At 41.5% G+C, this 23,458-nt stretch overlaps 1 protein-coding gene across 1 annotated transcript; it reads right to left on the bottom strand.

The window, feature by feature from the left end:
• Window positions 1–1,990: 1,990 nt before the first annotated feature.
• LOC311124713 (myosin heavy chain, fast skeletal muscle-like) lies at window positions 1,991–23,129 on the bottom strand (the record flags this gene model as incomplete). The annotated part of the gene is made up of 39 exons (XM_084198818.1): window positions 1,991–2,011; window positions 2,541–2,672; window positions 3,075–3,170; window positions 3,267–3,371; window positions 5,444–5,614; window positions 5,753–5,878; window positions 6,038–6,241; window positions 6,436–6,744; window positions 7,414–7,538; window positions 7,854–8,019; window positions 8,156–8,339; window positions 8,478–8,674; window positions 10,495–10,613; window positions 12,097–12,223; window positions 12,345–12,734; window positions 13,546–13,636; window positions 14,120–14,265; window positions 14,362–14,538; window positions 14,860–15,102; window positions 15,326–15,581; window positions 16,235–16,371; window positions 17,033–17,156; window positions 17,283–17,400; window positions 17,517–17,604; window positions 17,698–17,762; window positions 18,095–18,398; window positions 18,627–18,797; window positions 18,892–19,041; window positions 19,212–19,330; window positions 19,658–19,796; window positions 20,064–20,167; window positions 20,505–20,603; window positions 20,806–20,866; window positions 21,044–21,136; window positions 21,226–21,340; window positions 21,589–21,616; window positions 22,056–22,212; window positions 22,391–22,537; window positions 22,914–23,129. The coding sequence occupies 39 exons, from the start codon at window positions 23,127–23,129 to the stop codon at window positions 1,991–1,993; spliced, it is 5,820 nt and encodes a 1,939-aa protein (XP_084054944.1).
• Between the last annotated feature and the right edge of the window lie 329 nt (window positions 23,130–23,458).

Below are 23,458 nucleotides of genomic sequence, written 5' to 3'. Positions count from 1 at the left end.
ACAATAAAAGGCCACTCAAAAATGTGCAGTTTGTCGTGCCATTCATCTGCTGCCATCACCTCATGTTTCAGCATGATAATGCATGGCTCCATTTGGCAAGGATCTGTACACAATTCCTGGAAGCTGATAATGTCCCAGTTCTTCCATGGCCTGCATACTCACTAGACATGTCACCAGTTGAGCATGTTTGGGATGCTCTGGATCGATGTGTATGACAGCGTGTTCTAGTTCCCGCCAATATCCAGCAACTTCGCACAGACATTGCAGAGGAGTGGGACAACATTCCACAGGCCACAATATACAGCCTGATCAACTCTATGCGAAGGAGTTGTGTCGCGCTGCATGAGGAAAATGCTGGAAAATGGTGGTCACACCAGATACTGACTGGTTTTCTGATCCACGCCACAACCTTTGTTTTAAAGGTATCTGTGACCAACAGATGCAAATCTGTATTAACAGTCATGTGAAATCCATAGATTAGAGCCTAATGAATGTATTTCAATTGACTGATTTCCTTATATGAACTGTAACTCAGTAAAATCTTTGAAATTGTTTCATGTTGCGTTTATAATTTTGTTCAGAATATATCTTAAATGACTGCGTTTTAACAAATATGATGATATAATTGTCAAGCCCATTCAAAATATTAGGGGAAATGACCCTGAAGTATGATGTAGGACGACGTCACTTTAACAGAGTATTTTCCTCATGAAAGGTACATTTATCCATCGGAACCTTGCAAAAGACTATTGCATGTTTATGTGTATTACTGTGCTTATAATGTGTATTACCGTGTTTATAATGTCTATTACCGTATTTATAATGTGTATTACCGTGTTTATAATGTGTATTACCGTATTTATAATGTGTATTACCGTGTTTATAATGTGTATTACCGTGTTTACAATGTGTATTACTGTGTTTATAATGTGTATTACGTATTTATAATGTGTATTACCGTGTTTATAATGTGTATCACCGTGTTTATAATGTGTATTACCGTGTATTACCGTGTTTATAATGTATATTACCATGTTTATAATGTGTATTACTATGGTTATAATGTGTATTATTGTGTTTATAATGTGTAAAACCGTTTTTATAAAGTTCATTATTGTGTTTATAATGTGTATTACCATAATTTTCATAAGAAATTATATAGACATTGTATTACCATAAGAACTCTAATCATTACAGAAGTGTATATCTGCCGAAAATCTATTAGAAATGCTAATTGGTTAATGATAAATCATTATTTGTCATTTCTTTTCCCATTTATATGCACGTTAGTCCCCTGTAGATCAGTTGGTAGAGCAGGGCGCTTGCAACGTCAGGGTTGTGGGTTCGTTCCCCACGGGGGGCCAGTATGAAAAATGTATGCACTCACTAACTGTAAGTCGCTCTGGATAAGAGCATCTGCTAACTGACTAAAATGTAAATGTAAAAAAATAATATCAGTAAAACCCAGAACCAAAATATTGAGTAATTTGGTCAGATGCTCAATAACCATTTATGTTTACGTAGTCTGTCCACTAAATACTTATTTATGCATAATCTGTGACAAAATTCAAATGCAAAAAATCTGGTTTGTTGTTTTCTGAGAACTTTGTGCTGAGAATATCCCCACAATTCCACCGAGTGTAAAGAATTAAAACTATCATTTTGATGTTATGGATGGTCAGTCCTTACATCCATAGCTCAGTCTGAGAATTTGAGAGTGGTTACATTTCTCCAGCCTAATCCCTCAGATGTTTACCAAAGAAAGTTACCGCTTTGTTGGGGTGTCTGCTTTGTTGATGTTGGAATCCCAGATTGCTCCTTTAATTAAAGTACAATATTTGTATGGTATGAAAAAGCTGTTTGCTGAATAATAAGTCCACAGTCACAAAGGAAGTGTATGTAGGTCAACATGTTTTTAATCAATGCTCAACATTTCACCATGAAAATCATATTTTATGCAACACAGGAAAATGATAAGACTTGGTCCTGTTTATTCAGCAACTTCTTTGCCCTGTAAGAAGAAAGAAAGAATATAATGGATCAGTAATAATAATGAACATGATAAATATATGGATAGAATATAATGGATCAGTAATAATAATGAACATGATAAATATATGGATAGACTTGGATAGAATATAATGGATCAGTAATAATAATGAACATGATAAATATATGGATAGAATATAATGGATCAGTAATAATAATGAACATGATAAATATATGGATAGACTTGGATAGAATATAATGGATCAGTAATAATAATGAACATGATGAATATATGGATAGACTTGGATAGAATATAATGGATCAAGCATTTAAGGCACAGTGCTCAGCTTGGATTTTCAAATTTGAAGTACCAACTGAATTCATTTTATTAGATTATTTTGCCCTACCTGAAATATGCTTCTTAACGGTCTTAAATACAGTTGAGTGAGTGTAAAAGGTCAGTATTGACCTCTGAAGAATGAATCATAGGTGGTGTTGATGTGGTCATATTTGAACATGAGTCAGGTATAGGTTTAGCAGCAGTTCTGTACCTTTCCAGTGTCACGGGTCTTGGCTCTGAGCTTGTTGACCTGAGTCTCAGCGATGTCAGCACGCTCCTCAGCCTCCTCCAGCTCATGCTGAACCTTCCTGAACTTAGACATGTGCTGGTTTGCTGCTTCCTCCTGGGTGAGGAAAAGAGATGGAGAGCGAAACATCAGCATTTAAAGTTTGATGCTTCAGGTAGCAAATTAAAATATACATTTTTAAAGGTATTTTCAATCAAACAAATATTGGCAGATTTAGGACAGCAATGTATATAGGGAGATGGATGATACAGCAGAGAAAGTGAGTGGAGGAACAGGGGATCAAATCGTTGCCTCCAGCAATACCACTATACCAGCAAATTAATATTAAACCCCGTCTCCTTTTGCATAATTTGCATAATTCATTGTTGACTGTAGCAACACTTACTTCAACTTAACTATACGGATATTACGTTTTGTAACGTCTACTAGGGATTTTTTTTTTTTTTTTTTTTTTTTTTATGTATGCTTTCAGAGTATTTGACTAAGTGTGTGACTCACCGCTTCCTCAGCCTGCCTCTTGTAGGCCTTCACTTTCAACTGCAGCTTATCTACCAGGTCCTGAAGTCTGCTAACGTTCTTCTTATCCTCCTCAGTCTGTGGGAGAAGATCAAAGAATCAAATTCAGTATAGTTCTATAAACAAACCTGTCTGTGTTACTGTCAAGTGTGTGAAGAATGCACTTTCTCTTACCTGGTAAGTGAGCTCCTTGACTCTGCGCTCATACTTGCGGACTCCCTTGACTGCGTCTACACCTCTTCTCTGCTCGGCGTCCACCTCAGTCTCAAGCTCACGCACCTTTGTGGAAAAAATAAACGTAGGCATTTGTTTGTGGTGAAATCCGATGTAACAAATCTTTGTAAAACAGAGGTATAGTCTTCTACCTAGTCAAGGAGGCACAATTGTTGTATGTTCCTATGTACTTTTCACAATTTTTATTGAAGGGGTCTGTAATAATAACAACCTTTCATTATCTAGGTCAATGGTTCCCAAAGTGGAATTGACATTAAATTTTTTATGAATATTGATAGCAACAACAGATTAAACTAACAGGGATCTGTGGAAAATGGGTGCAATACAATACAAATCAAATCAAAATGTGTTGTTTTTGCGGGTGTAGCGAAATGCTTGTGTTTCTAGCTCCGACAATATAATTAACCCTTAGATGCACAAGAGGGAGGCTCACAGTGATATTGGTATCCACAGTACTCCATCAATTATATATGTTTTCAACCCAATTCTTCTGGTATTTGTAATATACTGTATATTACCATTGATCAATTTTGGCATGTATTTATTTCAGTAGCAGTATGGCCACTAGAGGACGCCACTCGCATGTTTTAATGTTATGAGATTTCTTCTATTATGAGGCTCGCGCTATGACAGTTGAGAGAAGTTTGCCAAGTGAGCCAACAGCAAGAAAGAAGCACCGACATAAATACATTGGTATATCTTTATTTTGAAGGTAAGCGACTGGGAAAGCACTATATTAATGTTTCTGGAGTATGTGTATATGTTTTTTAAGATTAATATGTTTTTTTAAGATTTAAGTTATGTTGTATTTTCACGTTTTTATGAACTTATGAAATAAGTGTAACATATTCCTCAAAATGTTGATTTTGAACATAAATGCTTCCTGATTTAAGCTTTTAAAACCGCTACATTTTCTCTCCGCTCCATGGCAAAATGTGTAGAACAGCAAGACAGAAGCACCGACATAAATACATTGTTATATCTTTATTTTGAAGGTAAGCGACTGGAAAAGCACTATATTCGAGACGGTAATGTTTCTGGAGTATGTATATATGTTTTTTAAGATTTATATGTTTTTTAAAGATTTAAGTTATGTTGTATTTTCACGTTTTTATGAACTTATGAAATAAGTGTAACATATTCCTCAAAATGTTGATTATGATTATCTCTCCGCCCCATGGCAAAATGTGTAGAATTGCAAGAAATTAGCTGTAAAATTACAAAATGTTCTCTCTTTCCAAAGGCAAAAAAATTGTAGAACTGCAGAAAATTCGTTTTAAAACTGCAAAATGTTGTTTCTGATGCCAAGAGGTGACTTTAAAAATGTTATTTCCCAGGGGCCGAGACTTGATTTGTCCGGCTTGATTAGTCCGGCCATGCACTGCAGAAGTCATAGTAAAACCAAAGATGAAGACTTGTGGACAATGCCATGGCGACCATCACTAGCTAATCTCATGCGCAGAAACACATCATCAGGTCTAACGGTTGTGCTGAACTGCACATGTGCAGTCAAATCAAAAGCTTCTCCTTCGGTAGAAAGTTGTTTTTGATGAAAATGGAAACGTGTCCGTTTGTTACTTTCACTAGGTTGTAGTAAGGTCTTGCCTTTAGATTTCAAGAAAATTAACATCCAAGGATGAATTTTACACTTCTCCCATAAACATCTCAAACCCCACACCCCAGTCTGGTCTGCCAAGTCTGCCAAGTCCGCTTCGTAAGGGTTCCCAGAAGTCTTGCAATGTTGCACCTCTGGGTTTAGAAACTCCATGGTGAAATTACTTGGATGCTATTTTTATCGCACTCTAAAGTAGGAATTGTCTTCTGATATGATGAGGGGGTCCCTGATGAATTCGCTATCACAAAAGGGGTCCCGAGGCTAAAAGTTTGTGAACCCTTGATATAGGTGGTTTAGGGTGGCAGGTATCCTAGCAGTTCAACGTTGCTGGTTCAAATCCCGGAGCCTTTAACATGAACAATGTGTTGATGTGCAAGGCACTTAACCCTAATTTGGACTTTTATTGAGAGAAAGTGTCTCCTGTGTATTTTTATATATGATCAAATACATTTCCAGCAATCGGTCTTTCAATCCACCCTAATACACTCTGCTGTTAACTCACCCTGGACTCCAGTTTCTGGAGCTGCTTCTTGCCTCCCTTCATGGCCAGATTCTCAGCCTCATCCAGGCGGTGCTGCAGGTCCTTGACTGTGACCTCCAGGTTCTTCTTCATCCTCTCCAGGTGAGAGCTGGTGTCCTGCTCCTTCTTCAGCTCCTCAGCCATCATGGCCGCCTGGAAAAGTAGTTTGTTTAATTCATGCACCAATTGGCACCAATCATAACGTCTCTTTGACATCTTTATTGTGGTTAACCAGCCCAGCTACCATTGGCCCTTGGGGACAAATCAAGTCGATGTAATTCAAGGACTCACATCAGTGATGGCCTTCTTGGCCTTCTCCTCTGCATTCCTGGCCTCCTGGACGATGTCGTCCACCTCTCCCTGCACCTGCACCAGGTCAGTCTCCAGCTTCTTCTTGGTGTTCAGAAGGCTGGTGTTCTATAGGAGGAAACAATATGATTTGTTTGGCTCTCAAGAGAACTGGCTCTCTACGATTCACAAGGCTGAAATTCTGGAATTCTAAAAGCTGTCAAATTCCAGATGTGTTTAAACGGTATGCTTGGTTGAGTTCCATTGGAAATGGCTTTTGACCCATACCTGGGAGTGCAGCAGTCCAACACGCTCGCTGGCGTCTACCAGCTCAGTCTCAGCCACTTTGCGGCCTCTCTCTGTCTGCTCCAGAGCAACTCTCAGCTCCTCGATTTCAGCCACCATCAGACCGTTTCTGCGCTCCACCATGGCTGCCTGCTCCTTCATGTCCTCTGCAGCGCGGACGGCATCATCAAGATGCAATTGGGCATCCTGGGGTTTACAATGACATAGGTTCATTAGGACTTGTGGAAGTAGGGGCGATAGGATCGATCAGTGACAGAAATGTAAATTGGTACGAATTTCTCCAGTATCGTTACATTTAGAACATAAACCACTTTCTACAGATTTACAAACAAATCCCTAGCCATGTTTAGGTTTTGAACCTGATGTCCCAGTCCCTTTACCTTGAGCTGTCCCTGGACGTTCCTCAGCTGTTTCTGGGCCTCAGCGGCCTGCCTGTTGGAGTGGCTCAGCTGGATCTCCATCTCGTTCAGGTCTCCCTCCATCTTCTTCTTCACCCTCAGGGCATCATTCCTGCTCCTGACCTCAGAGTCCAGGGTGCTCTGCATGGAGTCAACCACCCTCTGGCTGTTCCTCTTGATCTGCTCCATCTCCTCATCCTTCTCAGCAATCTTCCTGTCCACCTCACCCTTGATCTGGTTCAGCTCCAGTTGCACACGCAGAATCTTGGATTCCTCGTGCTCCAGTGTGCCCTGGACAAACAGAAGCAGTCAGGCGAATTGTGTTCAATACATTTGGATATAGGAATTGAATATACCCTGAGTGTACCAAACATTAAGAACACCTTCCTAATATTGAATTGCTATTTTTCCCTCAGAACAGCCTCAATTCGTTCGGGTATGGACTTTACAAGGTGTTGAAAGCATTCCACAGGGATGCTGGCCCATGTTGACTACAATGCCTCCCACAGTTGAGTCAAGTTGGCTGGATGTCCTTTGGGTGGTGGACCATTCTTGATACAAATGGGAACTGTTGAGCGTGAAAAACCCAGCAGCTTTGCAGTTCTTGACACATTTAAACATGTACGCCTGGCACCTACTACCATACCCCGTTTAAAGGCAATTAAATATTTTGTCTCATTCACCCTCTGAATGGCACACATACACAATCCATGTTTCAATTGTTTCAAGGCTTAAAATTCCTTATCTACACTGATTGAAGTGGATTTAACAAGTAACATCAATGCAGGATTATAGCTTTCACCTGGATTCACCTGGTCAGTCTATGTCATGGAAAGAGCAGGTGTCCTGAATGTTTTGTACACATATGACTACAATAAACTCCAATACAGGGAGCATTAGACTGTAGTTGGCATTGCTAGTGTAACACTGCTTTTCCCATCAAACAGCTGTAGTTTGTACCTCAGCCTCCTCCAGAGCGGTCTGGATCTCAGACTTCTCTGTCTCCACGGTCTTCTTGGCCTTCTCCAGCTCATGGATGCTCTTGCCAGTCTCTCCGATCTGCTCAGTCAGGTCAGAGATCTCCTCTGCACACACACACAGGAGCAGTTTAGACTTGGGAGATTTTCAGTGGATATCACCAATGTACTGAAGTTGACATTGAATCATAATAACAGTTAATTAATTAACAGCACTTCATGCGGTCTTGCAAATCTAATTGCCCTCCACATCCTTGGGTTGATCAAAGGAATAGCGATCACAAGTTTAAAAATATATATATATTTTGAACTGAACATGAAAACTCTGAAATGGTGTAATAGTAATTTGGATGATTACAGTTCCCTCCATTTTCAAAACACTAGTAAAACATGAGCCAAATAGAACTGCTGTCAAATGCTCACGTTGCAGGTTCTTGTTCTCTCTCTTCAGGGTCTCCAGATGATCCAGAGCCTCCTCGTAGGAGTTCTTCATCTTGAAGAGTTCAGTGCTCATAGAGCGAGCCTCCTTCTGAGCTCCTTCCAGCTCAGCCTGACCCTCCTCATACTTCTGCTTCCACTCTGCCAGAACCTAGGGAAATACATGGGATTTTCATTAAAAGTCATAGATGAAGAGTATTGATTCATAAATATGCTACAATTATACTACAATTGATCATATTGCAGACAGTAAATATCACCCAAGTGTGAGGTTTCTTTCTTTTGACCTTGTCAAAGTTCCTCTGCTTCTTGTCGAGGTTGGCGGCCAATGCATTGGCTCTCTCAACGTCAATCATGAGGTCCTCCACCTCTCCCTGCAGCCTCTGCTTGGTCTTCTCCAGGGAGGCACACTTGGAGTTGGTCGCCTCAATGGTCTCCTCAGCCTCCTGCAGACGCTGGGCCAGCTTCTTCCTGTTGGACAACAGAGGGAGGTTTTAGGGGCTGAAACAAATGTTACAATTCATGTTGATGTAGCATTTTCTCAAAGCCCCCTACCACCCTCACCATCCACACCATATATTTGAGTTTTTTCTGTTGCGTGTGACTCACTTGGCCTCCTCCAGCTCCTCTGTGCGCTGGATGGCATCAGTTTCATACTTAGTCCTCCACTGAGCCACCTCACTGTTGGCCTTTGACATGCCGCGTTGCAGCTCTGCCTTGGCCTCCTGCTCCTCCTCAAACTGCTCCCTCAGGAGGTCACAGTCATGGCGGGCAGACTGGACACCGTGGGCCAGTGCGTTTTTAGCCTGTGAGAGAGAAAGACAAAGAGAGATTTGAGAGATAGTCAAACAAATTATAGTAGAAGTCTCTGAGGGTGGCGTAGTCACCATCTATATGAAGATATGGCTCTAAAACAGGGTTGTCCAACTGGCGGGCCACAATAATATTTGGCCCCTCAAGTTTTCGGGGGTGGGGGACTATAAAAGACAGTAAAAACATTTTTGGGGAAATCTGTTCCAAAGTATTCTTCAGGACAGGGGGCCTACCCCCCCCTCAGGACCGCACCCCCAGCCATCCTCACGTACTTTGTGACCCCTTCGATTTTTATTTTGGGGTGCATGACGCCCATGTATGTGATCGTATAGAAATGTAAGCAAGGTTTGAAATAATAATGTTTTAGTCAAATATTACAGTGGGGAAAAAAGGTATTTAGTCAGCCACCAATTGTGCATGTTCTCCCACTTACAAAGATGAGAGAGGCCTGTAATTTTCATCATAGGTACACGTCAACTATGACAGACAAAATGAGAAAGAAAAATCCAGAAAATCACATTGTAGGATTTTTAATGAATTTATTTGCAAATTATGGTGGAAAATAAGTATTTGGTCAATAACAAAAGTTTCTCAATACTTTGTTATATACCCTTTGTTGGCAATGACACAGGTCAAACGTTTTCTGTAAGTCTTCACAAGGTTTTCACACACTGTTGCTGGTATTTTGGCCCATTCCTCCATGCAGATCTCCTCTAGAGCAGTGATGTTTTGGGGCTGTCGCTGGGCAACACGGACTTTCAACTCCCTCCAAAGATTTTCTATGGGGTTGAGATCTGGAGACTGGCTAGGCCACTCCAGGACCTTGAAATGCTTCTTACGAAGTCACTCCTCCGTTGCCCGGGCGGTGTGTTTGGGATCATTGTCATGTTGAAAGACCCAGCCACGTTTCATCTTCAATGCCCTTGCTGATGGAAGGAGGTTTTCACTCAAAATCTCACGATACATGGCCCCATTCATTCTTTCCTTTACACGGATCAGTCGTCCTGGTCCCATTCACTAGGTCCCCCCGTGTGGTTCTGGGATTTTTTCTCACCGTTCTTGTGATCATTTTGACCCCACGGGGTGAGATCTTGCGTGGAGCCCCAGATCGAGGGAGATTATCAGTGGTCTTGTATGTCTTCCATTTCCTAATAATTGCTCCCACAGTTGATTTCTTCAAACCAAGCTGCTTACCTATTGCAGATTCAGTCTTCCCAGCCTGGTGCAGGTCTACAATTTTGTTTATGGTGTCCTTTGACAGCTCTTTGGTCTTGGCCATAGTGGAGTTTGGAGTGTGACTGTTTGAGGTTGTGGACAGGTGTCTTTTATACTGATAACAAGTTCAAACAGGTGCCATTAATACAGGTAACGAGTGGAGGACAGAGGAGCCTCTTAAAGAAGAAGTTACAGGTCTGTGAGAGCCAGAAATCTTGCTTGTTTGTAGGTGACCAAATACTTATTTTCCACCATAATTTGCAAATAAATTCATTAAAAATCCTACAATGTGATTTTCTGGATTTCTTTTCTAAATTTGTCTGTCATAGTTGACGTGTACCTATGATGAAAATTACAGGCCTCTCTCATCTTTTTAAGTGGGAGAACTTGCACAATTGGTGGCTGACTAAATACTTTTTTTCCCCACTGTATATCTGTTTGTGCTTCTTGCGTTCAATTTGCAGTCTACAAATTATTTGTAATTATGTTCCGGCCCCCTGACCATCCGCTCAAGAAAAAAATCAGCACACGGCTGAATCTAGTTGATGATCCCTGCTCTAAACTCTGTGGTCGGTGGAGTCCATTTTGGGTTCCTTACCTTGACCTCTTCCTCAATCTGCCTCTTCAGCTCCTCCACCTGCTGAGTGAAGGCCTGTTTGCCTCTGGTCAGCTGAGACACCAGGGCTTCCTTCTCCTCCAGCTGGCGGCCAAACTCACCTGCAGGGATAGAGGGACATCTTGTTAATGAGGTCTATGTTCTCCAAGATTGAAAATGGAGTTTGAGGTATTGTAGGGCAATGTTAGGTGGTGAATAGTATACCAGGACCAGTGGAGGCTCCTCAGAAGAGGAAGGAGAGGACCATCCTCCTCAGTGAAATTCATTAAAAATAAAAATAGTGAAACATTTAAAAAGTTATCCTTTTTAGATAAAACTACGCTAAATATATTCACGTCACCAAATAATTGATTAAAACACATTGTTGCGAAATGAAGGTCTACAGTAGCCTTCACAGCACTCTGTAGGGTAGCACCATTGTTTAGCCGGAGGACAGCTAGTTTCCGTCCTCCTCTTGGTACATTGACTTGGTTCTCACCCCCTTCCATAGACTTACACAGTAATAATGACAATGTACTGCAACCTATCATAGCTCTTGCAGCATGAACGGACATGTTTTTTTTCTCACTTTCACTTAGCTAGCGAATGCAGCTTGCTAGTTTAGCCTACTCAAACACCCGGCTCAAATGCTATGTTAGTTAGCTGGCTATGGCTATTCAACACTGGAACTCTTCCAAGTCAAGGCAAGCTTTTGGTTTTATTAATTTATTGCCGGTGTAACTGCTAAACTGCTTGCTGACTGTACTGCATGATTGTAGCGGGTTTACTAACGTGTTAGTTCTAGTAGCTATGTTGACTAGCTATGGTGACAAAACTGTAGGCTGTGTGTAGCAGTTAGTGGTTATGATATGAAGGTTTGGATTGGAAAGTTTTTTTTCGCCTGATCACAGACAGCTGATGTGTTTTGCACTGAAGTCCAGATGTCAAGGGAAAAGGTGAGAGGAGGAGAGCGCGTAGATGCGAGAAGGAATTATACAACGAGCAAAATGATCATGCTTTTTGTATGTGGCTTCTATGAAAGTGAACTGTGTTTGCGTGTGATCAGGGATGTATTCATTCCGCCGATTCTGTTGGAAAATGTTTCTTAAACGGAAGCAAATGGAACAAAATGAGGATAAACATACCTGAATTTGTCCAATAGAAACTCTCGTTTGCAACTGTTGGACTAATGATTACAACCTAGATCAGCTAGATTCAGGTAAGAGTGTGCAAGGCGGTATTGAATGTGTCACTGTCTCTCACCTCGATTACTCTAATTTTTCTCTCAACCTGTGCACCTACATTGTAAACTTTCATTCATAGGCTAGGTTGTAGAAACCTCATGATGGGTATAGGGAAAATGTTAGTATCATGTAGTAGCCTAAACCTATCGATGTTACATTGAGCTGGGTGAATCAAATATGAATGAGTCATCCAATATGCTGTAATAGAAATAAGGCCATGCTCCTAAAAAAATGCATCATCCTCCTTCATCTTAAACATCACCGGCCGCCACTGATGTGGACTATGGACATAAATCCACAACACAGTTTATTGTGTTCTACTGAAGTAAAGCATTAGTTTGTTGTTCATTGTTGATGGTACCATTTTCTGTCAGGAGTCTGGCCCTCTGTCCACTGATGTCGTTGACCTGGCGAACATTCTCATCATTCTTAGTCTTGAGCTCGCTCAGCTGGTCCTCAAGAGTACGGCATATCTTCTCCAGATTGCCCTGTTAGTGAAACATGTTCCATAATTACTTTAGATATGGGACTCCTGTCAACCTCAGTTCAGTTGAATGGTAATGTAGTTGGCCCTCCTCAACACTGCTTGACCAAAACATCACTACTCACCTTAGCCTTGGCGACGGCCTCCATGTTGCTGGAGAGGTCATCAATCTCCATCTTGTACTCGCTCTTCTCCTTCTCCAGCTTCTGCTTGACGCGCTGCAGGTTGTCGATCTGCTCCCCGAGCTCAGCCACACTGTCAGCCTGCTTCTTGCGCAGAGCGGCGGCTGTGGCCTCGTGCTGCAGGGTGGACTCTTCAAGATCACGACGCAGCTTCTGGAACTCAGCCTCACGCTTCTTGTTCATCTCAATCTGAGCAGCAGTGGCGCCTCCGGCCTCCTCTAGCCTCTCGCTGATCTCCTCAAGTTCCCTGGAGAGATCGGCCCTCTGCTTCTCAACCTTAGCCCTGGCAGCACGCTCAGCCTCAATTTCCTCTTCCAGCTCCTCAATACGGGCCTAGAACAGGGGGCAGAAGCAGGGGGGATGAACACTACAATATAGTTGAAACAATTGAACCTAAAAAAATAATAATAGTAGGTATATTTTGCATAAATGTGTTAATGCAAAGACAGTTAATATATTCAGTAGACAGTGTCCAATGCGGGAACCAAAACATTTACATTTACATTTTAGTCATTTAGCAGACGCTCTTATCCAGAGCGACTTACAGTTAGTGAGTGGATACATATTTATTTATTTTTCATACTGGAATCGAACCCACAACCCTGGCGTTGCAAATGCCATGCTCTACCAACTGAGCTACATCCCTGCCAGCCATTCCCTCCCCTACCCTGGACGACTTGTGCGCCGCCCCATGGGCTACGACAGAGCCTGGATTCGAAACAGGATCTCTAGTGGCACAGCTAGCACTGCGATGCAGTGCCTTAGACCACTGCGCCACAAAACCACAATTAAGAAGCATCATCTTTACAACAGTAAGAAGCACTAGCAAGAAACACCATCTTCCAACAAACTGAGCCATCAGAAGCAACCGGGAAAAATGTGTGCTACCAGAATAATGTTTTTCAAGAAATGATTCAAGTCTGTGCTTTCCTGTACTGGAGCTTAGATCCTGTACTAATATACACTAATATATTCAGTAGACAGTGTCCCATGCAGGAACCAAAACCACAATGGTAAGAAGCACCAACCAGAAACACCATCTTCCAACCTACTGAGCCATTAGAAGCCACCAGGAACACTGTCTGCTACCAGAAAGTGTTTTTCAGGAAATGATTCAGTTGTGGGCTTTTATCCTGTACTGTACCTGGAGTTCCTTGATCTTCTTCTGCAGCTGAGCTCCCAGAGACTGCTCATCCTCAATCTTGCTGAGGAGCTGAGTGGTCTCAAACTCCTTCCTAAGAAACACAAATACGCCAATTGCAGAGTTGGTTTCGGTTCGATAGTGTAAAGGGAGAGTATCATACCATTCACTTTGCTTTTAAAGGGATACTTCAGCATTTTGGAATCTACTTCCACAGAGTCAGATGAACTTGTGGATACCATTTTTATGTCTCTGCATCTAGTATGAAGGAAGTTAGAAGTAGTTTTGCGAGCCAATGCTTACTAGCATTAGCACAATGACTGGAAGTATATGGTATCTACTAGCATGCTAGCAGTTACTATAGACTTCCAGTTATTCCGCTAACACTAGTTAGCAACTTCAAACTGCATGCAGAGACATAAAAATGGTATCCACGAGTTCATCTCAGTCTGGGGAAGTAGATAAAGGGCTTCCTGAAGTATCCCTTTAAGAATCACATGTATATGCTGATTCATAATTACAAGAATTAGCCAAAAACAGGTAGCAAGTAATACTGTTGTGATTTGTTTGTGTTTACTTCTTGATTTTCTCATCAGCCTGCTGCTTGTCATTCTCCAGGTCCATTATGGACTCCTGGGCGAGTTTCAGATCTCCCTCCAGCTTTCTCTTGGATCTCTCTAGGTCCATACGGAGCTTCTTCTCTTGCTCCAGAGAACCCTCAAGCTATAAGATAAAAACAAATATATTATTAAAATCTAAACAACTGAAGATAATATCATCTTACATTCTATCATGGTTAAAATGTCGAACTCCACTCACGTCGTCCACTTGCTGTTCCAGCTTGGTCTTGGCCTTGGTCAGAGTGTTGACTTTGTCCTCCTCTGCCTGCAGGTCGTCCAGTGTCTGCTGGTGGGCCTCTTGGAGGGCTTTCTTCTCCTTGGTCAGCTTGGCAACACTCTCATCCATAGATGCCATCTCCTCTGTCAGGTTTTTAACCTGAAAATGGTCACAACATAATTATACTTCACCATAAAGGGGAGATTTAGTTTGTTATATTTTACATTCATTTAAATTAGAAATGTGTCAACAAGTACTGTACTATAGATTCAACACTAGATGGTAGTGTACACCATGCCAGTGTACTGAGTGGAAGTCATAAATGAGTGGGGAACAGAACATGCAATGAATGTGGGGAGTACGCCGCAACTGAAATTCACCCACAATACAACTTGAATTCCATTTCTGTTAAGCTATGTTTTGAGTTGATTATTGTTTGGATTATTGTTTGGTTAGACTGTCTATGGTAAAACACAAGACCTTGTTTTCGGTGGCATGCTTCTCCTTCTCCACTTTGGCCAGGGTGAGCTCCAGGTCATCGATGTCCTTCTTCAGCTCAGAGCACTCATCCTCCAGCTTCCTCTTCTTGGCAGTCAACTCGGCATTGATCTCCTCCTCATCCTCCAGCCTCTCGGTCGTCTCTTTGAGTTTGGCCTCCAGCTGGATCTTGCTCTTGATGAGCCCCTCGCACCTTTCCTCGGCATCGTTCAGACTCTCTCCTTCCTGGTTTCAGAACACGAGGACAAATCAGAGGCCTTACTTTGTGTATCAAAATATACACTTTAGTCAAAGAGGTCAGATTAAATCAATAGAAATTCATGAAATAAATACAGCATATTTTAATAAATACAGCCACATACTTTACAGAGAATTCATATGTGTGTGTGTTCATCTGTGTATTCATGTGTGTGTAAATGTGCCCTTATGATGGTCGTCTTTCACTCACAGATGCAACTTGAAGTGCCAGGTCATTCTTCTCCTGCGTCAGGGCCACCAACTTCTCCTCCATTTGCTTCTTCGTGGCCAGAGCCTTGGCCAGGTCTGCCGTCATCTTCTCATAGTTCTCCTTCATGTTGGCCAGCTCCTTCTCAGTCTCAGCGCTCTGCAGCAGGGGCTTGATCTTGAAGTACAACTTCATCCATGGCCAGGTTTTCACATTCATGAATGAGCGGACGTTGTACTGGATGGTGAAAATGGAATCTCTGGTCGACAGAAAGGACAGAGTTACATGGTGAGTGATATCCCACTGGGCGCAAATGTCAGTTCAACATCTAGTTTTGATTTACATTTGGTTGAGTTGTCAACTAACGTGAATTCAACGTGAGAAATCAACCAAAAATGTCACCATGTTATTGTTTTTAGGTTAAAAGTTGGGTGAAAAAATTGAAATTTCAAATCCACGTTGATTCAACGTCATCACACTGAATGTTTTGGTTGAAATGATGTGGATATAACGATGATTCAACGAGTTTTTGCCTATTGGGATGCTTAATAAAGCTACATTCTGGGAGTCGAAGAACAACAAAACCAGCGCCACCTTTTGTATACAGCTGAGGAATAGGGCTAGGGAAATGTAACCCATCTGAAACTCATAGACAGCTCTCTAGATGCAAGGACTGACAGGTGATGCTGAGCTCATGAGGCATTTTATATTTTTCAAAAATGAACGGGTTAATATCACAAATGTATATGCCAATTGAACAGCTTGCCACATCCCAAACTGCAACTTTAATAGAGCATTATAAGACGTACTTTCTCATTCTGAACAACTCACAGCATATACAGCATGTCATCATAATGCATTAGATACAGGTGGTTGACAGTATGCTTAGCCAAGATGTCCACTATTCCTCACCTCCTCTCCATCATCTTGGTGAACTCTCTCCTCATGAGGAATCCACGGCTGAGAGCCTGGACCATGCCGACCAGAGTGGCCAGCTTCTCATCTCTCATCTCCTCCAGGACACCCAGAAGACCGGCTTTGAAGAACACCTGAAACACAGGTTAGCATGGTCAATGGAACCACAGATGGTGACAGATAGAAAGGGTTGAATCAAAAGAGGGGAACAACTCCACTAGATTGATTCCAACTACAAACTTTGCAATACTTACAAACAAACCATGGGATAAGTTGTTTATAAGTTGTAAGTTATTGTACAGTTTTACAGTGCCTTCAAAAAGTATTCACACCCCTAAACTTCCTCCAGCCTGAATTTAAAATGGATTACATTGAGATTTTGTGTCACTGGCCTACACACAATACCCCATAATGTCAAAGTGGAATTATGTTTTCAGACACATTTTTACAAATTAATAAAAAAGGAAAATGCTTACAAACTAACCATGGGATAGGATGTTTCTATGTTGTTAGTTATTGTACAGTTGTAGATTAATAATGTCCACAGATACAGATAACTGCAGCCATACCACTCTAACACAATGCACATGATAATGAGTTTAGTTTCTCTTCTATACTTCTATGACGTTGAAGTAAAAAACACTACAATGTTTTTCCACCTTTTCCTTTAGTTAAATGAAGAAGAAAGAACAAAAGGATGGATAGATCAACTGCAGAGATTTTATATTGTAAGGGTTTAAATTATCATTGAAGTAGTGTTTTGTTGTCAGCTTTTGCTGGGGGTATTTGACTGACCTTGGTGTGTCCAAACTTGTAATCTTCGTGATTAACATCAATGGACCCAAGCAGCTTCTCAGAAGCCTTCTTGTTGTCCATGAACTGGCCCTCAGGGATGACACTGGCATTCAGTACTTTGTACCTGAATGAGTAGACATTTTTAACACATGTCAAGTTGTAAGATGTTTGTTACATTTCATAAAGGTAAGCCTATTCTGATGCTGGGAAAACCCTTGGAGCAGATCTTTCTGTGTGTGTGTGCGTGTACCTCTGCTTGAAGTCAGCATATATGATTCTGCTGGGGAAGCCCTTTCTGCAGATCCTGATACCCTCCAGTACACCATTACACCTGAGCTGGTGGATAACCAGGAAGTTCTCCATCAGACCTGGTAAAACAAACCAAGTCTCTTTTAATACTCATAAACAGGTTAAAGATTGAGATTGTTAAAGTCACTGATACTGTACTGATAAGATGACATATTTAACTCAATATTTCTTGTACCTGGAGTCTTTGACTCGTTGGGGATCAGGCAGCGCACAAAGTGAGGATGAGTGCTCCTCAAGTTGGTCATCAGCTTATGTAAGTTCTCCTGTAAGAGGGTTACAAACCATTTTCTCAGAAATCATTTATGATAATCAATGCAACTTTTGAAGGACTGAATATGCAACTTTCAAAAGCTCACCCTGAACTGGGAGGACACAGTCTGCATGGAACCACCCTTCTTCTTGCCTCCTTTCTTGCTTGTATCTGTTAAAATGGGGAAAAGTTCAAGATAACTAGAAAAGTACATTTCCTAGAATGGAATAAATAGAATAATAATAAGAGTATGTAAGAAATCTAGAGTGGTCTTGTCTCCAGCAAGCACATTAATTATAAACCAGAGAGTCTCGGGTTAATTTCACACTTATCTGGAGGCAAATGCTGCCAAGGAGATTATGTAAAATAACACCTATTATATGAGTAAATTAACCCAGTGATAAACCCTGAGAAATTGTTATATATTCAAAGACTTTAAAGAAATGTGGGTCTGAGTTGTAGCTAGTGCTTAATTAAATATTTTGACGTGTTGCTAGCCTTACCCTCTGGTGGGGCAGCGGGATACAGGGCAGCCAGAATTTTGACTCCTGACTTCCCATATAACTGACAAACTGAGTCGTTCAGGGGGTCCTTGTTCTTCTCCAGCCAGCCAGTGATGTTGTAGTCCACAGTACCGGCATAGTGCACCAGGGAGAAGTGGGCCTCTGCCTTGCCTTTGGCAGGCTTGGGCTTCTCAAACGCCTTTGTTTTCCCAAGATGTTGGGAGTACAGCTTGTCCTTGAAGGTAGTGTCTGAAGACTTGGGGAACATGCACTCCTCTTCAAGGATGGAGAAGATGCCCAATGGCTTTACGAAAAGAGATGTATATCAAATTAGTGATATTTACATTTAGGATCACATTCATTCCTTTAGTAAACATGCTATTATATGATTATATTGATTTAGAGGCACATAATAGGAAACATATTGAGTTCTCAACAGTCAGATGCGGTGTAAAACTGTGATAATGTCTCACACAGCGCTCCCTATGAGCTTTGCTGTTGCGGTCCAATATAATCCTCACAGACAGTTTACCTTCTCAATAAGCTCAATGCAGGCAGCCAAGTCCATGCCGAAGTCAATGAAGGCCCAGACAATTCCCTCCTTCTTGTACTCCTCTTGCTCCAGGACGAACATGGTGTGGTTGAAAAACTGTTGCAGTTTCTCATTGGTGAAGTTGATGCACAGCTGCTCCATGCTGTTGTACTGTTGATGGAGTTTTAAAAGGGATAATTTCATCATACAAGGCTGTAATCCATCTCAATCAAAATGAATTATCTTGTTCTGGTCTCATACTCACATCAAAGATCTCAAACCCGGCAATATCGAGCACACCGATATAGAACTGCCTTGGCTGCTTGGTGTCCAACATTTCGTTGATACGGATGACCATCCACAAGAACATCCTCTCATAGATAGACTTGGCCAGAGCCATGACTGAGTTATTAACCTGCAATGATAATACCTCAAATTAATACATGAGATATTGACCATGTCCAGTGATAAGGTGATAATCATTTTGGGAAAACAACAACACTATTCAAAAAAAGCAATGCACTCTTTCCCAAAATAATTCTGGTCCACAGAGAAAATGGTAGATGCTGTGTTTGGCCGCCTTACCTGAGGCACAGTCTGTCCCTTGGTCACATACTCGTTGCCGACCTTCACTCTGGGGTAGCACAGAGCCTTCAACATCTCAGCTGAGTTCAGGCCAAGCAGGTAGCCGATTTTATCAGCCACTGGAGAGAGAACCAACAACAACAGAATCAGGAACACAAGATGGCTTGTTTCTGATGTCAAACTGGCAAAATAGTTTGGTCTACTTCTTTGTGAGTTAGGTTTTGATTCACCCACATCCATAATTTAAAATAATTTCTGGAGGTTGGAATTTGTTCTCTAGAAATGATCTCCTGCCTGACTTTCATGTGTCACTGTCTGTCTTACGTGTTCTATTTCTATGTTTGGGACTGGGAATGGGACTAATGCTTTACATATTGTATATCTATGAGTGGGACTGGGAATGGGACTAATGCTTTACATATTGTATATCTATGAGTGGGACTCACCCTCTGTGCCGTCTGGCTCGGCCTGCTCCTCACGCTGCTTCTGCTTGAATTTCAAGTTGCCGTGGTGCACTACAGCTCCTGTGAGCTTGTAGATGCCAACCTTCTCATCATTAGTGAAGCCCAGGATTGTAATGGCATCCTGGCATTAAAGAGGAAGTACAACAGTGATGAACTGAACGGTAGTTTGCTCAGTTACACTACAGTTCTGCGCTGCTCACTGCAGAACAATGGGATGGATAGATTTGACTGGCTTCTCTGTTCCAAATGATAACGCTTGGCCAACACACTAGTAGATGGCAGCACAAAAGGAGTTTTACACAGTTCCACAGGGTACTTAGTGGCACTCTCTTGTGGATGTCGTACCCATTCCCTTTCTAGAGTTTGGTTAACCCTTTGTTTGACTCACGTCTGTGGCATCCAGCTCTTCATTGTCATTGATGCTGGCCACAGTGATCTGACCCTGGCTGCACATGGGGAAGTCGTAGGGGTTGGTGGTGATGAGCGCCATTTCTGTGGATGACAGAGAACAGCTTGTCAGTTAAATCTCTTAGAATTCTGCTGTCCTACCTTTACAGTATCTCTCCCTCCTTTACTCAATAGATGGACTCAAGGATACATGTAGTATATAATAAATAGCATCAAAAGAGGGGACTGAGACTTGTGGACTAGTGTGATCACAATGCATTACTAGATAGATTTTTCCCAAAGACCTGACCCATGTCTAGATGCCTTGTTACCTTGGATGTACTCATTGTAATAGTATTATTAGTGTAGACTATGAACATTTTTAATAAGTTCCACAGATGGGGGTGTGAATAATTTCCCATGAACCTCTACTTTGCCGTACCAACTATCTCAGGTTTGTGGCCTGTCATCATCTGGAAGAAGATGTGGTAGCCTCTCTCATCGGGCAGCTGGAAGGACACTCTGGACTTCTCCAGCAGGTCTGAGGGAGAAAGATTGAGTGAGTGAGTGAGTGAGTGAGTGAGTGAGTGAGTGAGTGAGTGAGTGAGTGAGTGAGTGAGTGAGTGATGAGTGAGTGAGTGAGTGAGAGATTGTAATATTAGATAACATTTGATGATATCATCTCCAACAAAGAATCTGTGTGAATTTAGGAAAGCATTGAGAAACAATTAAAACCAACTCACAGGTTTCAATGTCAGCTTTAGCCAGTTTACCACCTTGGAAGTGAATCCTGATGAATTTACCCTATAGTAGATCATGGGGGTTAGAAATAGGTCAACAAATAAATCTAACATTTGTTATTGGATAGACCCCTTTAAATGTTACAGTTTGTTGGACATTTATTGATATAACAATTGGGAACTACTGATATACTTTTTTTGCAATATAAGGTAACTTCCACAGAATACCCTTCATACTTACAAAGCGAGACGAATTGTCGTTCCTCACTGTCTTGGCATTACCGTAAGCCTCCAGCAGAGGGTTAGCTGCAATGATCTGATCCTCAAGAGACCCCTGATTGAGACAAACATAAGTTGCTCAGAAACTGGTAAAGTAATTTTTTCTTGGAATGTGTTAAAAAGGCAAACATGAGCCCAACCTACCTGCATTTTGCTGGGGTCTGCTTCCTTCTTCTTCTCGCCACTAGACACTGCAATGGTGGCGAAGTACTGGATGACACGCTTGGTGTTGACAGTCTTTCCTGCACCGGATTCTCCACTGGTTTATATGACAGAGAAAGAGGGGTTTTAGTTACATGTTTGAGTGACAGATTGGTTTAATCTGTAAGAAAGATTTAAACAAATACACTGTTGACCTGTTTTCTAATATTCCCATTTATCAACTCATTATTACACATAGCCTAATGCTCTAATCCATTCATAATGTCATGTATTTCATCACACCAAGAGACCCAACTTATTACAATAGAAACACTTTCTCAAGTGACATTTTAGTAAACAACTTACGTAATCAGGACGGACTGGTTCTCCTTATCTGGAACCAAAAAACATATTGCTTATCATACTCAAGCAACATTATGGGTACATTATTGCATTCATAGCATGAATTTCATTTTGGGACATTTCCCATTCAAAATCAGAAATCGGATATTCCCAGCAAACTGTTCTAACCTAGACTAGAAAACAGTAGATACCTCTCCAAAGCATATTTTAACTTCCATTCATCCATCCATAAACACTTTCGGACTTATGGACATCCATCCAACCATCCAATCAACCAACCAACCAACCATCCATCCATCCATCCATCCATCCAACCAACCAACCATCCATCCATCCATCCATCCATCCATCCATCCATCCATCCATCCATCCATCCATCCATCCATCCATCCATCCATCCATCCATCCATCCATCCATCCATCCATCCATCCATCCGTCCATCCATCCATCCATCCATGAAAGCTCGTACCAATCAGCATGAACTGAAAGGCGTTGTCAGAGACGGAGAAGATATGGGGTGGAGCCTCCATCCTCTTCTTCCCTCTGTAGGCGTTGACAACCTCTGCATCGTACACGGGGAGCCACTTGTAAGGGTTCACCGTGGCACAGAAGAGCCCAGAGTAGGTCTGGATGAAAGTGATTAAATTAAATTAGGGGATTAGTAAAGTCAGATGGACTTTTACCTGGAATAATGTGAGGATGTGGGTGTACTTTGGTATACTGATGTGAGTCTACTGTATAGTACTGTATGTGTGTATTTATTATGTTCATGTATGTGTGTGTTTATATGTGCAGGTTTCTTACATAGATCATCCATGCTGCATAACGCTCTTTGAGGTTATACAACACAGAGGCTTCATTCAGGTAGGTCATCATGGCCATGTCCTCAATCTTGTCATACTTAGGGGGGTTCATCTCGTAGATGTCTGCATCTTTGAACTCTTTTCCTTCCTGAAACAGTTAGAAATCTAGATTATATACAGATCAAAGTGGACATGACTGAATGTTTTTTGCTCATTAAATACAAGTTTAATCATTAAAAAAATGCATATCCACATTCAATCCAACTACTTTGTCATCACCCACTGACACATAACTGGTGATTCTTAACTAGTCAATAAAATAAATTCAATGTCATTTTTAAATAGCTGCGTTAAAGATGATGTATTTGAAGGTTATATTCTGCTTACAAAAAAAAGAAATGCTTCTTAATATATATTTTGTTAAAGATTTTATATTTTATATTGAAATATTTTTGATCATTTTGAAGATTTTTCAAGAAATTGAGTAATTGCACAAACTTGAAAACTTTTCAGATCAGGCTTACCTCCTTAGTGCCGTCAGGTTTGGTGACTGTTACAGTACACTTCCCGTCTGCCCTGGCAGTGATCAGACCCTTAAGGTACAGCTCCGCCTTGTCTGCCACATAGCAGGAGTTTTTTGAATCAAAGGGTGCGGCTTGTGCCTCCATCCTCTCCTTCTCAGATTTACGTAGGTATATGGCAGCCTTGCCGTAGATTTGCATCTCAGCGTCCGTACTCATGGTGACGGATCACTAGGAAAGAGGAAAGAGATTAAACAAGAAACATGATTGACTCTGTGGTACTTCCTCCCCAGTCAACAGAGTTAGATGAGCGGAATCTCTCAGAATATTCTCATCACTTTTTATGTGAAGACTCAAACCATGTCTCACCTTCTTTTTTCCCCTCCTACAGATGAATGTGTACTTCTTGGAGGACCCTGTGAAACATGTGAGTGTTGTGAAAACGCACAAGTCTAATGCAGTGGAGGCTGCTGTGCCATAATAATGGCTGGGGCGTAGCAAATGGAATGGCATACAGACACATGGAAACCACCACCATGGAAACCACC

The sequence above is a fragment of the Coregonus lavaretus genome (assembly GCF_964263955.1).
Source record: "Coregonus lavaretus genome assembly, contig: HAP1_SCAFFOLD_79, whole genome shotgun sequence".
NCBI classification, from domain to species: Eukaryota; Metazoa; Chordata; class Actinopteri; order Salmoniformes; family Salmonidae; genus Coregonus; species Coregonus lavaretus.
The sequence above is the reverse complement of the archived record's forward strand: the minus strand, read 5'-3'. Positions and strand labels throughout refer to the sequence as shown.